The sequence below is a fragment of the Melampsora larici-populina genome, assembly GCF_000204055.1.
Source record: "Melampsora larici-populina 98AG31 unplaced genomic scaffold MELLAscaffold_2, whole genome shotgun sequence".
In the NCBI taxonomy this organism is placed as follows: Eukaryota; Fungi; Basidiomycota; class Pucciniomycetes; order Pucciniales; family Melampsoraceae; genus Melampsora; species Melampsora laricis-populina.
In genome coordinates, this window is record NW_006768766.1 from 558,649 (window position 1) to 575,647 (window position 16,999).

At 40.9% G+C, this 16,999-nt stretch overlaps 3 protein-coding genes across 3 annotated transcripts; 2 read left to right on the forward strand and 1 right to left on the reverse strand.

Annotated features, from left to right (window-relative positions):
- Positions 1-1,146: 1,146 nt before the first annotated feature.
- On the forward strand, positions 1,147-3,623 carry MELLADRAFT_41634 (uncharacterized protein; the record flags this gene model as incomplete). Its single annotated transcript, XM_007404174.1, has 9 exons — positions 1,147-1,328; positions 1,412-1,476; positions 1,550-1,617; positions 1,687-1,849; positions 1,943-2,023; positions 2,112-2,172; positions 2,239-2,351; positions 2,434-2,589; positions 2,669-3,623. 9 exons carry the CDS (start codon positions 1,317-1,319, stop codon positions 2,982-2,984), a joined length of 1,035 nt encoding a protein of 344 aa, XP_007404236.1.
- A 2,290-nt stretch (positions 3,624-5,913) lies between these two features.
- On the reverse strand, positions 5,914-6,775 carry MELLADRAFT_101608 (uncharacterized protein; the record flags this gene model as incomplete). Its single annotated transcript, XM_007404789.1, has 4 exons — positions 5,914-6,134; positions 6,244-6,300; positions 6,418-6,567; positions 6,646-6,775. The coding sequence occupies 4 exons, from the start codon at positions 6,773-6,775 to the stop codon at positions 5,914-5,916; spliced, it is 558 nt and encodes a 185-aa protein (XP_007404851.1).
- Positions 6,776-12,710: 5,935 nt separating this feature from the next.
- On the forward strand, positions 12,711-13,974 carry MELLADRAFT_101609 (uncharacterized protein; the record flags this gene model as incomplete). The annotated part of the gene is made up of 3 exons (XM_007404175.1): positions 12,711-12,747; positions 12,816-13,665; positions 13,941-13,974. 3 exons carry the CDS (start codon positions 12,711-12,713, stop codon positions 13,972-13,974), a joined length of 921 nt encoding a protein of 306 aa, XP_007404237.1.
- Positions 13,975-16,999: the final 3,025 nt, after the last annotated feature.

A 16,999-nucleotide genomic window follows, 5' to 3' on the forward strand; every position in this document is an offset into this window, starting at 1 on the left:
GTCCAAGGTTTTTTATCTCTCATGACTCCACTGCTTTGAGCTTAGAAACTTTGAGAGATAACTTACCCTAACTTACCTCATTTGAATGATGTGATCATATGATATTCAACATGATTAATCAAGATTGTCACAGATAAAAAAATCACATCCAGTGTTTGACTGCAAGGACAAGCATGAAACACCAAGGGCCCAGTTGGTATACATGGTGATAAAAATTGACAAAATGATTTGTTGAATGTTTTCCCATTTCTGCTTAACTCAGGCTTCCAGTAGAAGGTACACAGCTTTGATTGAGATGATCATAAAAAGTGATATGTACACTGATCTGTTGAATGTCTTACCATTTTTGTATTCAGGTTTCCAGTATAAAGATTCAGATGTTGAAGTGTGCAAAATTTACTTCCACCAACCAATCACAGAAGTTGATTTGCTTCAACCCAGGTCCACTTTGAGGGATCCAAATTTCCATATACAACTTCACAATGGAGTTGGTTGGTATAAGTTGAATGTAGGTTGGATACCTTTGTCATTCTTGTTCAATGTTTTATTTTGCAGATTTCCATCTCTCGAGTCTCTAGAGTATTGGTTCCCCTCCTTTGCGATTCTATAGCTCATTGGTCCTTCAATTTTTTTGGACATCATCTTCAATAGTTTGTGTTTGACTTGGTCCGTTATATGGATTACTCTTTGAATTTCAAAGGTTTAACACTGGCTCGTAACGGGGACGTGATTCGTCCGAGTTTGATCCATACATATCATATCCACTGCATGTCTGCTTCTTCCTGATAGTCATTGATCCTTGTGGGTTGAAGGTTCATCCATTCTGATCGATGATCATACCTTCCGATCATCACCTCCTGGGCTTGATCCTGTTTGATCAGATGACCAGTGAATACATGATTCAAAACCCATTTCCTTCTTGACTGCTTTTGATGTATTTATCGCAGTCGATGTCGAATTGTAAGAAGGTGAGAAGATGATGTGAATGATGTAGAAAGTAATATGTAAATTCTTTCTCATCACCAAAAAGTTCAAACTTCGTCATATTGTTGTAGCGTTAAATTGTTTTTTTTTCTTTCCCATTTTGCTTTTGGTTAAAGTATTTTTACCATTTTAAGTCAATTATAAACTACAAAACTGCATTAAGTAAATATACATTCACCAATCGATTCCTACACCCCTCATAGCCTCACACCAACTTACACCACGTCCACCACAATCCTTCTCATCATCACATCTCAATACTCACAGTCAACTTGCTTAAAGTTCTTTCAGTCAGCTAACCTTTGAAGACAGTTGAATAGTTTCAGCTCAACATGGATCGTAATGTAATCAAGACTAATTCATGATCGCTTACCACTCTGTCTTCAATTCTGATCATCATTCTATTGCTATTCTATGTTCTATTTAGTTCAATGTGGGAACCGATTACACTGTTTTGGATGTAGTAGGCGAAGGTGCTTACGGTGTAGTATGGTGAGTCTTTTGATTCTTATGTTCTTGAAGGGTTATTAAAACTGATCGAATCCTTATCACTTTTCGCTCCAAGCTCTGCGGTTCATGAACCTTCGAAACAAAAGGTTGCGATCAAGAAGATCACACCCTTCGATCACTCAAGTTTGTCTCTCTTCCTACCTCTTACTTCCCTATGTATCCTACTGAACCTGATTTCGATCGATTTGATAGTGTTTTGTTTGAGAACGTTGAGAGAGATTAAACTCTTAAGATGGTTCTCACATGAAAATATTATAAGTATTTTAGATATCGTGAAACCTCCATCGATTGAAGAGTTTTCAGAAGTTTATTTGATTCAAGAATTAATGGAAACTGATATGCATCGAGTGATTCGGTATGTGATCTTACAAACCCACACCTGATTTTGTTCGTTTTGACCTTCCAATCTTAACTTATGTTTTTCTTCTTCATCGATCGATCGTCGTAGAACCCAAGATCTTTCTGATGATCATTCTCAGTACTTTATTTATCAAACCTTACGAGGTCTCAAGGCACTCCATTCAGCTGCGTATGTGTCTTCACCCTGACCTCTTCCAAGACGACTCAAAGCTCTTTCTAATCGCGTAATCTTACCATCCTTATTCCATTACGATCAGCGTACTACACCGGGACTTGAAGCCTTCGAATTTACTCCTTAACTCAAACTGTGATCTCAAGGTGAGCATGAGTGAAGATCGCGAAAATACGGAATCTGATCTGATCTGGTTTGTTTTGATTCATCAGATCTGTGATTTTGGATTGGCTAGATCAGCTTTCATGGGTGAACAGGAGGCTACCGGTTTCATGACAGAATATGTAGCTACTCGTTGGTATCGAGCTCCAGAGATCATGTTAACGTGAGTATCTTGGATTCGAACGATCTTTATCAGGAGGAGGTTTTCTTGAAGATGGTAAACTGAAGTTATTGATGTATAACAGCTTCAAGGAATACACCAAAGCTATTGATGTTTGGAGTGTGGGCTGTATCTTGGCGGAAATGTTGAATGGCAAACCACTTTTCCCAGGACGTGATTATCATCATCAACTTACGTTGATCTTGGATGTCTTAGGAACACCCTCACTAGATGATTTCTAGTAAGTTCCGCTTATGTAGACAATCATCAAGACGTCTATAACGATCAATGCATGTTAACTGTTCCTTGGGTTTGAACAGTGCGATCAGCTCGCATCGATCGAGAGATTATATCCGAGCTTTACCATTTAAGAAAAAGAAACCATTCTCTCAACTTTATCCGAATGCATCGAATCTAGCCGTCGATCTTTTAGAGAAATGTTTAACATTTAATCCCAAGAAACGAATCACATGTGAAGAAGCATTAAAACATCCTTATCTAGCGGCTTATCATGATCCAGATGATGAACCTGATTCGCCTCCACTCGATCCTTCTTTCTTTCATTTTGATAATGGTAAAGAACAATTAACTAGAGAACAATTAAAACAATTGATCTTTAATGAAGTGATGAATTAAACCTTTCGTCCGTCGAAAAAAAAAACTTCTTTTTCTCTTTGCTCTTTGAATTTTTCTTTTTTTCTTTTTCGTCTTTCATTTTTTTTCATCATGATGACTTCTTACTGAGGTTTGTCTCAAATATCGTTTTTTTTGACTTGGTGATATTAATCTATCGATTCTTTTCAATTTGATTGATCGTTTCCATTTTTCCAATTTCTTTTATACATATTCTCTCTCTCTCTGCGTGTCTTTCTGCCTTTCCCACTTTGTTATCTTCTCAATTGTGCTTTTATTATTTGATATACTTTTTTTTCAATTTCACTTTCTTTCTTCCATTATTTGAATACAATGAGAAGTTTGATGGTGTGTTTGTGTGCAGTGTGTCTGTCCGGAGATAAGGTTTTGATTGTAAATAGATTCATCTTGTGTTATTGGTTTTTTTCTATGTTTGAGTGATGATGATGCATATATGTTGTTTTGAAGAAGTTGGTTTCTTTTGCTGATTGTTGTTATTGTTCTCTTCTTTTTTTGGTGATGGTTGTTTTGATGATGATGGTTGTTGTTGTTGTTGTTGTTTTACTGATGATGCTGAGATTATTGTTGGGAAAGAAGGAAGTTTTTATGGAATCTTTTGATGTAAATACTTCCGCCTTGGGTAAAAAATTTGCACTGATCTGCGTTTGTGACTTTTACATTATGGTGAGAAGTTTTCACTGTGAATATGATGTATTTTTCCAAGGTGAAAAATGATTATATTCATTTTACAAGATGATTAAAAATGCACCCAGTCTGCATTAATTCTGCATTTTTCTGCATTAATTCTGCACTATGGATTAATCATTTTGTGCAGTAAACTCAATCATATTTTGCCTGAAAAAAACATTTTTTGTAGTGTTTCTCATTGTGATATGTAAAAAGACATGAAGCTGTATTGTGGGAAAACATTTGGTAAACTTGTCAAAGGTTCATGGTCCTCAAACCTGTACAAGACTAATGTGCAAGATCTGTGAAAGATTTCTTGCAGCCATCTTGCACATTGAATGGTTTGACAACCCCTGTTATTGTGTTCCAACTGGTCCAAAAACTGTGCAAGACCAACATGCAAGATCTGTGCAAGGTCTATTCATATCTTGCACAGAACTTGCACAAATCTTCCTCTTCTTACATCCCATCTTAACCATAATAAACTTCTAATATTCAAAATGTTTATGCTACTGCAAGTACCACTCTAAACTATTCAATTATTTCTTGGAACAACAGACCTTGTTTGAGGTTTTTAGCTGGGGTATTCTTCTGTACTGGGAATTAACTTGGATCAAGACTTTGGGAAACTTCTCTCTGAGGTTTAGAATCCAAGAATACCTTGGATCTTTCAATTGTAGGTAAAGATGTTGAGGGATTGGAGTTGATCTTGATATTGATTAGTGTAAAACTTTGGTCTAACCAGTTGTTGAGATTCTTGTGTCTCAGAGTGATTGAGAAAAGATACAGAAGGTAAGAAAGGATCAATGAAAGTGTTGAAACCTGGAAGGAAAGAATATGGAACCCAAGTTTATGTTGAGAAATGTACAAGTGTCCTCAAGAAATCAGGCACCTAATGTGAAGCTTATATTGATACTTTAGTCTTATATTGAGTTCTCAAGGGTGATGTGGTCTTTTCTTTGCTGGATATTTTGAATCAATGCATGAATTCCAGAAGAACTCCTGCAGATGGTTCTGGTCTGGGAAACAGGCAAAGTGCAGTTTTTTCTTTGAAGACCATCTGCAGGTGATCCAGAGATGGTCTTGGGGAAAGTAAGTCCTCCTTGATCACCCCCTGTAGGACTTCCACAGATATTTTTGGGGTAAGGAACAGGTGGTTTGCAGATGTTTTTCACAGACCATCTTAGGACCTTTGTACAGGCTGATTTCAGGCTGATACCATGCAACTTTATGACCTGACCATTCTGGAACCTCTTTAACCATCTTTGGGCCCAGACTCCCCCTATGGTGTAGGGGCCCAAGCTTTGGGCCAATTCAATCAACAGTGCTTCCAATGCATAGCCAGAGTCAGCAAAAGAAATGAGAGCTTTGAAGATGGCCTTGATCTGATTGTCCTTTGAAGAGCAATTGGATGGTGATTGATGTGTAGTACTTTTGGTAAGCCATGATGAGGGAGATTCTGTTGTTGGAGAAAGAGGAATCCAGTGGTGAATCAGTTGGTCAGTTAAGGGTCACCCAAATCATGCTGAGCCCACTCAGAATCTTGGGCTTTGAATACTGCTTGGGGTAGAATAATTTCCCACACCTTACATACTCAATTTTGTTTTCTACTTTGGCACCACTTCCAATTGAAGACACTCCACCACCAAGCTTGGGCCTCTAGTTTAAAAAAACTTTTGACACACATTTTTTAGAGCTGCTGTATGTATGTAATATACTTCTTTGATTGAAAGATTTGAGAAACTCTAGGAAATAGTCTAGGGAGTCCTAATATGAATTCCAAAGCTATCACTGTTTAGGTTTTTGATTAAATTGCTTTGGTGAAAGTTCTTTGGTTGACAAGGTTTAGAAAAACATGAGTTTATCCAAATTTTAAACAAAAAGTGAGCTCTTTTAGTAAGAGTTTAAGCCTGCTTAATTAATTATCAACAGAACATGATTGTTTAACTCTGTTCTGACCATTGCCTGCCTCAGCCATGATATCTGGCTTGTGTAAAACTTGTGTAGGAATGTAAAGTTTAAATGGGAGCAAGAACCTAAAAATCAACCACACTATGTGGTATGCTTTGTTCAAACATAGGAGGGTGTCAATACATGATAAACATCATTACAAGACTAAAAGTAAGGAACTGAATAAGCTATGTAATTATGTCCAGAAGAATACTTCAGACGATTATGCAAACAGTATATGCTGATTTTTGACTTTCCATTGTGATTGAATGTTATTGCATGAAATGAAAGATGATCATTCCAAATAACCCCAGAATTCCCCAGTCTCACATTCAAGTTGTGTCAATTCATGAATCATTGTGATTTGATGGATTTTGGGAGCATTATGGTAATTGTCCAATATAAACACTGCCTGATGACTTGAACCTGCAGTCTTCCCGTACATGACTTGATCCTGAACTTTCCCCTTTACCCCTATCTTCAATGTGCCAGGCCAGGGACCAGGGACAAAATCAGCTAACCATTTGTTGGAAATTTATGTCAGTTCTTATGTTTTCAAGCTTGAACAGCATTGTCTTTGAAAAGGCTGGCTGAATGTATGACTACACTGAATAGATTTCCATACCATGTATAATCTCTTGATCTAGGTCATTCATCACCTCTCGGAAAGGTGAAAGTTTGCCTGAATATACCAAATTGATAACAAAATATTGGAGTCAAAGGTATGGAAAAATTCAGTCAGAACCTGTGAATGAGTCAAGATTTTTGTGTTCAAAGGGAATTTTTCTTTGCTTCTTACGATGAATGAACTCCAAACCTCCGCTAGAAAGTCTGCGCATCACTTTAAAACTCTTGTTCAAGTGGCGAAATGGGGATCTATTGCTGGGGATGTGAGGGTTCCCTAGGCATTGATAGAACTCCAGGACTTCTTCCCAGGCATAATTTGTTTCTTTGTACAACAAAAAGATGTTGATGAGACTCTGAACCAACTGCCATTTATTCTGGAAAAAAACCAATGGTAACTCACCTTCATCTGAAAGGGTAGACCACTTGGTGATATCTTTGCTTTCAATAAATGTGGCATTTGATAATGAGGCCAAAAGAAAGAAGACACATAATGCAAAGAAAATGTATCTCTCCAACTTGAACACATCCATGATGGGTGCTTGGTGTTCTGGAAAGATTATGCAACTAAATTGGCCAGGGAACGGGTGAAAGGGGCAGCTAATTTATAGGCAAGAAACAGATTAGGAAAATACAAACAATGGTGGCAATCCATGCAGAATTTTCATTCAATATTTTGATGTCTTGTTTGATTGAATGTAAACACATACAGAACATTAGACAAGCACTCTATCACCTTTGTTTCACTTCAGCACAAACAAGGCTGCTATTGCATTGTGGGTGGCTCCAGAATCAATGAGGAACAGGGCATGTGGGATCTCAATGGTTGTGCCACAGGGAGAGTGAGGTGTGGATAGTGTAGTTTCAAGAAATAACCTGGGATTTTTTATTGCATATTACACATTCACTAGAACCTAATTCCAATAAATCCCACTTCTCCTTTTGCTCAGGATAGGCACAACCTTCAGTCCTGAGTGCCTCCATGCTTTGATATATCAGCTATATTACTAACCTCTCCTTTATCACTTGATTTATTCCCTTTACCAATCATGGCTGTCAATTTGACCTCTAATTCTGCAATCTTGTTTTTATAATGATAATTTCTTTCAAATGATTTGTTCACTTTCTTGTCAGGGTACTCATTTCATCTGTGTCCTTGCACACCTCACTTGAAAAATGAATCAGTCATTAATCTATTTGCATGTACAGTGTCAGATAATCTAGTTTATCCAGCTGATAAGTCCATGGCATTGGGATTAGCTGCTGAAGTAGTAATTATACTATACAAAGCTGTTCCAGAAATTTCTCACAAATTTTCCAGAGCAATTCTCCAAAAAGCCAGAAGGCCCGAAGATGTTCTGTCTTTCTGGACTTTGATTATATGCACCCCACATTCCACATCCCTGACAAGATTACCTCTTTGATTACCCCTCATTATTCAAACATTGATCTTGTCCAAAATTGAGGTTCTTCTTGTCAGACATTTTTCTATCAGTCCTTTTGAATAACCTTTGAGCTTTTTATATGTGCAAAAACAGTTTTCAATTATCCGATCAAGTGGCTCTTGATAGTTCCCACTATACAAAGCGGTCAAACGTGACTAAATAGGCAGTTGATTCATTGAATGATCCTTTTGGCATTGGCTGAGCCTAGCTGGTCGCAGGGTCGGTGAGGTAAGACGGAGCAAAGATCACCTTAGTCCAATCGGTAGGGAACAGATACGGATGAGCCATCAAGTAGAGTTGGGTTTGGCTCGCCAAAACTTCAGATGTCCCTCCAGTCCCGTTGAATGTACATATCTGGGGTCAAGACTTTAGGCCCTTTAGGCACGGTCGAAGTCTCAGGATGGGATTGGAGAGGTGGCGTCTTGGTTTTAGTCAAGGGATCTGATCGTAAAACCTGCATCAGCTGCATCTGAGCCGCACGGCGTTCTTCAGCCTTCGTTCTCAATTCACGCTCATCGTTATTTCGGTCAATTGACTCCGAATTGCCTTCATCTCTTCAGTTGTGAGGTTGGATGCGGTTTTGAGAGGATCGGCAGTGGTAGTTTTAACTTTTGATCGGTTGGGTTTGCAAGAAACCCTCATGAGTCATGACATCGTGCTATGTTGACAAGACGAACGAAACTGTCCGAAATGGGCAAAGGGTTTCTTGCTATGTAAACTGTTGAGTATAACATCTTTCTTCGGCATCGTTTTTGCAAAAATTATCAGTAACGAGCGATTTATAGAAGACTCTTCAACGACTATCGCTAATTGCAAACCAGTTCACAATAGGGCGGTTCAAGTAGACCGTTTACAGCCTGTCTTAGAGTTTTACGAGTTGCTTGGTGCCTTAAAATTATAAGTATTATTTTAATTTTCGTGAACCAGCTCTAGAGCTGGTTCACGCACTTGCGATCTCCTATTTAGCCTTTATAATTTTAGAGCTTTTCGTTATAAAAAAAAAGGTACACAGTGGCAGTTTTTTTTGGTTTTTTTTTTGGTTTCTTTTTTTTTCAGTGTGTGTACCTTAATAAACGCCTCTCTTGAAAGGTTTTGTTCGATTCTTTGGGTTTGAGAGGTGGGGTGTTATCCGGTTTTGCCTCGTACCCCAAATCCGACCTCACGGATCAGGCTGGATCCTGGCCTTTTGCCCTTTCACCACCCCTCTCGAGAGCACGCCAGCTCAGCATTCGCCGCCCAACGTTCGGTTTGGATTTGCCCTGTTTCTTGGATCACTGGAGGTAGCCTTTCAAAGACGGCATAGGTAGGTCCTTCGATCTCCTTTCGATACGTGTCCCATCATCACAATTTTTCGATTTCCTTATCTCCATCTTCAATTTCCACTCTTCCCTTTCCTCGTCACCCTTGTTTTCGCTTGAACAACCTTCCGTGATCTTTGAAAATCATGTCACCAACTCCCACCGCGCCATCCAAGGTCTGTGTTTTTATTCAACCATGTCTACTGAAACGGATAGTTGCTGACCTTGCAAAATCTCTGTTCCTCTAGAGAAATCGTCGCACTCGCGCTCAAATCAAAGAAGACCTGCTTGCATCCGGAATATCCTCCACCTCTCGAGCTACTCCTGCGGCAATCAAAAGGTCTCGAGTCGCTGCTCAGAAACGTGCTAGCAGTGTCTCCATGACTGCGCCCGCCAAACCGAACCGGGACAGCCCTCCTTTGGACATTGTCGATTACCAAACGATTGTCGCATACCTCAGTAAACCCAACATTTGCAACTCTATCTTTGGGGGCGGGAGCCAGACCAGAGTCTCTGGCATGCCAATGAATCCCTCCACCTAATGCAGCGACCCGGCCCGAAAAAATCGGGTCGATCCCGGGATCGGGACCGGGTCAGACCAATCCCGGCCAGGGGCAAGGGTAAAACTAGATCTACCCGGTCCGACCCGGAGAATGTTGGCACAGGGGAAGTTTGGGACATTGGGCTCTCAAAAGTTGACTAAGAAGCAGAAACTTTTTTTTTATTTCAAAATACGTGTTTTTTAAGTTTAAAATACTACCATACTTGTATATTTTGTTAAAACTTGGCAGTTTAAATAAAAAATATGAAACTTTGTAAAAAAGAAATGAATAAAGCAACCATTGATAATACCTTGTTCCAAGTCTTGAGGCATACAAGAGCTTCAAAAGTGTCTGGTTTGAGACTATGGCGATGTTTACTTAAAACGCGGCCACCAAGTGAAAAGGCCCGTTCCGAAGGAGTACTACTTGCTGGGACTGAAAGAAATATTCGGGCTAATTTTGCAAGAGAAGGATAAGCTCCTTCACTACGGCACCAATAATCCAACGGATTACGAGATCCGGGCTCTCGAGGTTCAGCTAGATAAGATACAAGTTCATCGGCCAATGAGCGTTTTTTGGGGGCTGGTATGAACGATCGAGGTCCGTCTTCAACCATCTGAATGATTGGCTCAGATGTATCATCATCGTCTAAAAGGAAACTAAATCGGTGAGCCTCTTTTAAGAAGAGGTCTTGCAAATCTGATTGATTGTAAACACCAGCTTTTTGAAAAGTGTCTGGAGAAAGCTCTTTATCCTTGCTTCGAGGGTCGAGTAGGTGGGCACAGATATAGACTGGCTTCGAAATTGCTTCATTGAAATAGGTGGACAGTTTTGTCTTCATTGGAGCAATGGCGAGTCAAATGGTATGGTTTTCAAATGAAGTCAAAGCCTTGTCAAAAGACACAAGATTAGCAAAAAGAAAGTAGAGTCGAATAAAAAAAGAAAGTGCTTTACCTTGTCAAGTTGATTTTCAAGCCACTCATAAACTGGTAAGACCGCATCGATACTCGTATAAGTCGACTGAGAAAGCATATTGGTTGCTTTTTCGAAGGGGTCAAGAAATTGAACGAGGCAGGCGATGATATCCCACTCAGCAGGGGTGAGAGAAAACTTGCTCATTGATGAGTCCCTTGAACATTTAAGATCAATCACATCTTTGAGTTCGAGTGCTCTTTTGAGAGCATTGAGATCTGAGTTCCATTGGGTTTCGACGTTTCATATAAGTCCAAGACGGCGTCCGAGTTCAGATTCCACAAGATTTTCGAACGATTTCCTACGGCTAGGAGTTTTCATCACAGCTGTGATGAAGGCCATGATACGAGTTAGAGCTCCAGGAGTATTGATTTGATCAAACGTATCATCTTCAAGAATATCAGCTAGGTTGACTGAAGAAGCCTCGCCAAGTTTTTTGGAAAAAACCGCCAAACCAGCCCGAGCAACTAAGTTGATTACATGCGCTACACATCCTAGTAGGTTTTGATCCTTTTGAAAAGATTTGATCTCACCTGCGACTTCCCGTGCCATAGCTCCGTTTGTTGATGCATTATCAGCAGTAATGCAATAAATCTTCTGATCAATGTTGAATTTCTTGAGACAATCCATGAAGTAAACTGCAAGGTTGGCTCCCGTCTTTGGTCCATCTATCTCTTGCATAGCTAGAATGACTTCTCGCATCTCGTATTGATCATCGATCCAGTGAGCCGTGATTCCTAGGATGGGAAGATCGTTGGGTGAAGACCATTCATCACACGTGATGTTGACAGCTAGAGTATTATCCAATACTTCCTTGAGAAGAGTACGACAGACACGGAACTGAGTCTTGACAGCCTCCATCACGCAATCAGAACCAACAAGGAGGGGCGTGATTTCTCGATTACAAAGCTTAAGAAGTTCTTTGAACTCGGGGCGATCAATAATCGTAGTTGGCATCTCAGCGTTAACAATGAGCTTGACGAGTTGAAATTTAAGACAATCGCGAGAAAGTTTTGGAATCTGATTATTGAGAAAGGATGAAAAGAATCGAACATGAAAAGAATGAAACAAGGAAAAAAGGGAAAAAGATTCAAAAAAAGATGAAGAATGAAAGAAGAATTGAAAACGATGACTTTTGTCAAAAACGAAAACGCTTCGACTTACCGATTCCATTTTGCCAGTTTGGAAATAAGACTTGATCACCCCTTGTTGAGGCTCGGAATCCGGTGTAATCTTGTGTTGACGCTGAAGATGTCGAGCTAATGACTTGGTGCTCTGAGTTTGATCAGGAGTCATAGCAGCTCCACAGATTTGATTGGTTCCAGCGGGTTTTGCAGCTTGACAGATATACTTGGCCGTCCCACGTACTGTTTGGGTCTTGAAATACTTCCAAACCCACGAGGTTTGGTTCTTCGTAACTTTGACGGATGACGTGCTTAAATCCGTTGATTTCGTGCGCTGGGAGTGTGGAGCAGTCGATTCGTTATCTGAGTCCAGTACAATGGCTGATATGGTAGGCGATGAGCGCCGAGGGCGTTTTGGCTGCTTAGTAAGAGCAGGCATTGTCGATCCTTGCCTCTGATGAACGGTGCAGTTGTCCTGGGAGAGCGGGGATGACTGTTTTTTTTTGGTTCTTCTGTATTTCCCCAATTTTTCTGATTTTGGAAAAATTGGGGCTACCGGACCGGGTCGACCCGGCCAAAAATTATTTGGGTCCCGGGCCGTTTTCAAATTCCCGGGTAAGGTCCGGGTCGCTGCATAGGCTCCACCATTTTGAACTCACTCGCGATCAAGTTGAACAACAACTACCACATAAGACACAACTCTACCGACATGCGTCTGAACGGAAGAGTTTTACAGCAACGTTTGAAACGCTATAAGTCGAAATATCATAGTACCAAGGCTTTCAGTAAGAATACGGGTAGTGGTTTGTCTGCCAAAAACGTGGCAGACGGGATTTGCACAATGGACCAGCTTTTGGAGTCCATGTGCCCATGTTTTAGCGAGATGGACGCTTTGTTTCGAGACAAGGGTAATGTCAACCCTTTTGGGATTCTCGACACTGGAATCGACCCAGTTGCGCTTTTCGCCGATGACGACGACGACAATGAAGTCAACATTGGAGTCAGAAACACCAACTCCAACGATGTTAACCACTTGCCTGACGCCAATAGCGACGGAGGAAGTACAACCAATGGGCATGATCACTCGATGGTACTAGACAACACCCGTGGTAACAAAACCACTTGTACGTTCATTGCTCATCTAAGAAGAAATCATAACTGCTCCAACTAATCCATGTGAATGCCTCCGAAGTCATCACTCCGCGCCCTAAAGATAGTCTACCACCGCCAAATGCCCCCAATCGTTTCTCAAGCCCTGATGCTGAAGAGTTGGAAGCGTATCAAGACCTATTCGAGTCCCAAATGGCTCAAGATCACCCAATCCCGACCCCGGAAGATGACCTAAATGCTCACTATCGCAATTTCATTGAGAACGACGTTGATTCACCACCACCAACCCCGAAATGCACTCAGTCGGCAAGCAAGTCATTGAAGAGAGCTGCAAACATAGATTCGACTGAGACGGCGGCTCCCCCAAAACCGCCTGCGTGCAAGGTCAGCAAACGTAAATATTCGAAGAAAGACACCTTGACCGCGGAAGAGCGTGTGATGGATTCCTCATCAGGAGACGAGAACACCCCTGGTAACGCAGCACCCATGACCACTGCAACTCAACGTCGTGGTTCAGCACGTCCCACTCTGGCTCGACGCGCTCTCGATCCCCTGCCTTCGATTGACCCGTCAACTGTACGAGGTAAAGACTATAAACACCCTGTGGCCACAGCAATGCAAGTTGGCAATGCGGCCAAGATTGACATGTTACGGTCTGCCAACGAGTGGCGCCAAGAATTTGAGGCCGCCAAACAACTGGCCGAGGCTGAAGCTCGACAGTCCGATCTCAGTTGGGCCAAGGAGAAGTTTTACTTGGAAAGAGAGGAAGAACGTAATCGAATGGCTCTCGCACGCGAAGAGGAACGCAATCGCATGGCTATCATTACCCGCAACGAGCGCAAAGCCTTTTGCGAAAAGCTGGTACTTGAGGGCAAGACTCCTCAAGAACTTGAGGCCTATCTTCGCCTGGTATACCCCGAGGTGGGGCCCATGTAAGCAATCTCTCATCTAGTGGCCAAAGTTTTAGATTGGGTGCTTATCTTTGCTCCTTGTTCTTGATGTGATAGCGCGAGCACCTCAGCGTGACTATGACATCTGTTTGTTTCCCCTCGGGCCTGTGACCTCTGTCTGTATCAAGACCGAACTGAAGTATTTGTACTCTCAATTGAATTTGGGAGAGATAACTTTTCTCTTTTTGTTATGTGAATGTATTTGGTTCTCGAATTTCAAATTTTGAGAAATTTTCTCCTCTTGTTATGTGATTTAGATTTAGAAATGAAATGTTATCAATAAGTTTTTGAAATGAAATCCAGTTCCAAATGTTCTCAAAAGTTGAAAAAGAAAAGTTTCATCAAAACAGAAAAGTGATGTTAAAAAGAAAAGTCACATTGAACTTTTTAAAAGCTCAATGTTCTCAAAAGTTGAAAAAGAAAAGTTTCATCAAAACCAAAAAGTGATGTCAAAAAGAAAAGTCACATTAAACTTTTTAAAAGCTCACAAACTACTAAACGATATCATTTTGAAATGAAGTCGAGTGTCAACTCCTCACTTTACTCTGCTATAAAATGCGCTATCCAAGAATACACTTGAGTACAGAAAGGCCATGTTTGATTGCAGAAATACATGACAAGAACAAAATAACCACATCGATTTATGCGACACCTTTAATCAAGCTAGCCAAAATCGACAGACATCAATCAAATCAAAAGGGCCAAGTTACAATCAAAGAGTCCTGAAGACTCTACTTCGAGGTACTGAACAATCAAAGAGTACTGAAGACTCTACTTCGAGATACTGAACAGAAAGATTAAGACTATTTCGAGATACTGAAAAGAAAGATTAAGACTATTTCGAGATACTGAAAAGAAAGATTAAGACTATTTCGAGATACTGAAAAGAAAGATTAAGATTACACAATTGGAAGACCACCGTTTTCCCAGTTGTACGCAACCGCGTAGTCTCGCACAGCCTCACGTCGAGCTCTTCCTCTTTCAACCATAGCAATATTACACTCTAACTCATGAAATCTATCTTGACCAGCCTCGCCTCGCTCAGCAATGATCAGTTCTTGTTCCTCGTCCTCCCATGTGTTTCCGAGTTGGGCCAGCATATTATGAAGAATGATGCAAACTCGAACCCATCGTAGAATATGATACATATCTTCTTTCTCATTTCATGCCAATCGTAATCCCTGAAGTGACGCCCATCTCGATTTCAGAATCCCAATGCAATGTTCATTGCGCACACGAGCCTTCGCCACACACCAGTTGAACTCTCTGTTGCGCTGAACGTCACCTGCCTGGCCTTTGTATGAGGGAACCACAGAGTCAGAAGGTATGTATGCAGAATCCGCGATTATGTATTCGCCTGACCAGAAACATGTCAGTACAGTCTTTGAATCACACGGGTGGTGAAAGGAAAACAAGATGAAAGGAAAACAAGACATACCTTTATCAAAATATTTGTTTTGAGCGTTAGCAACATCGGTTTTTGAATAAGCCGTGCTGTCACAGCATGAACCAGGCCATCCACCATAAGCATAAGTAATTCGGCGATCACAGTCACAGATGATCTGTATGTTGATCGAATAGCGGTGCTTTCTGTCGAAAAAGACTTCACCATCACGTCCTGGTCGCTGGAAGAGGGGAATCGTAGTTCCGTCAACAAACCCCACACAGCCAGGGAAACCATCCCGCTCCAGCACCTTAGAAATGGCCTTGCGTCTGTCTGAGTTTGGCCACGTGACGTAGTGAGACCCCGCTTGTAAGATAGCCGCGATTACGCGCCAAGTGCAGTTGACTACAGAACCGCGAGCGACTTTGTAGTTCCTTGCAAAACGACCAACTGAAGCTCCATTGCCGTTGCTGCCGAGGCGCTCGAGTGTAATGGCAAGTTGTTGTTCCACTGGAGGTTGCGGATTGTTGGTGTTCGACACAAAAATTGGATGTAAGTGAATCATGCCTAAAAGAGCTCCGAAACCCTCTGGAGTTGTTCTCATAGCTTGACGAAAGTCGGTTCGTCGAGAATGCAACATATCACGGAGATCGAAAGTATTAGCTGGTCGGACACGCATTCGAGGCTCCAGGTATCGGTTCGAGATGACCGTGGTTAGCATGTCTCCCCACATCTCTTCCTCGTCAAACAGTTCATCAAATAATGTCGCCATCAATGCATCTTCTGGGTAGGCAATTCGTCCATCGCTAGGGTCAAGTGGGTGGTGTCCATCGCCCGGATCGTTGGTAGCCGCATTCATATGAGCAAACATGCATAACATGGTGAGATCTCGTATCGCAGCTGCTCGGTCAGATACCCGAGGCATGATTGAGGTGAAAAAGTGGATTGGTGTTGAAGATGTGAACTGGATGATCGTTTGGAAGCAGGGGTCGAGATAACCGGTTGGAGGGTAGATGAAGAGGTCAGGAGATATGAAAAAAAAGTCATTCATGTTGTAAAAAAAGACCGTTTGATACAACGAAAGAGGAGTTAACTGAATTTTCCGGACGTTGGACCTGAAAAGAGAAGGTCATAAATCCTAAATTTACAGACGCTGTCACTCTGCGAACGCAAATTTTAAGGGTGTCACACCCCTAAAATTTAGGTTTGCCAATATCCGGCGAGCTGTTCGCAAAATCTGTCTTGAACCGCCCTAATGGAACGAGAACATCAAGGAAAAGATAAACCAGAAATTTCAATCGATCCAGCTCATTCACTTCAAGCTTTGATTGATCAGGTAATCGTCAACAAAACAGAAACATCAAAACCCAGAAAAGAAAACTAATGTTAGATAAATCAATCGACTTTGAATTCTCCTTAAAAACGAACCTAGCTTGGACCCGATTACCATGAACTTGACTTGGAAAACTCAAATTCAGCATTTTCAATTCGAACAGAAAAAGATAATGAAATCGTTCCACAAAATGATTTTTCAAGATTTTTATTAACATTCCAACAACCTACTTCCTCATCATCATCATCGTCATATCAGATCGACCAAAGTTTATTGAATTATTCTAATCAAGATTTAAATTTCAATCCGATTTCGATTTCAAAAACCAATCCAAATTCGAATCTCAGGACGTGTACCGCAAATTCTTCAAATTTAAATCAAACTGATTTTCACATAAATCCCGAGAATCAAAGAGATGATCGAGATCAAAATCAGGAAGAATCACATCTTCAAGATATACTCCAAGAAGGATTCGAAGGTGTTGAGAGAGAATTTCAAACTGATCATTCGGAATTTGAAGAAGAAGACAAGAACCGGTTGTGTTTTGATGATATATTTTTAGCTGAAGATGAAATCCAAGACGAAGACGATCAACCCAC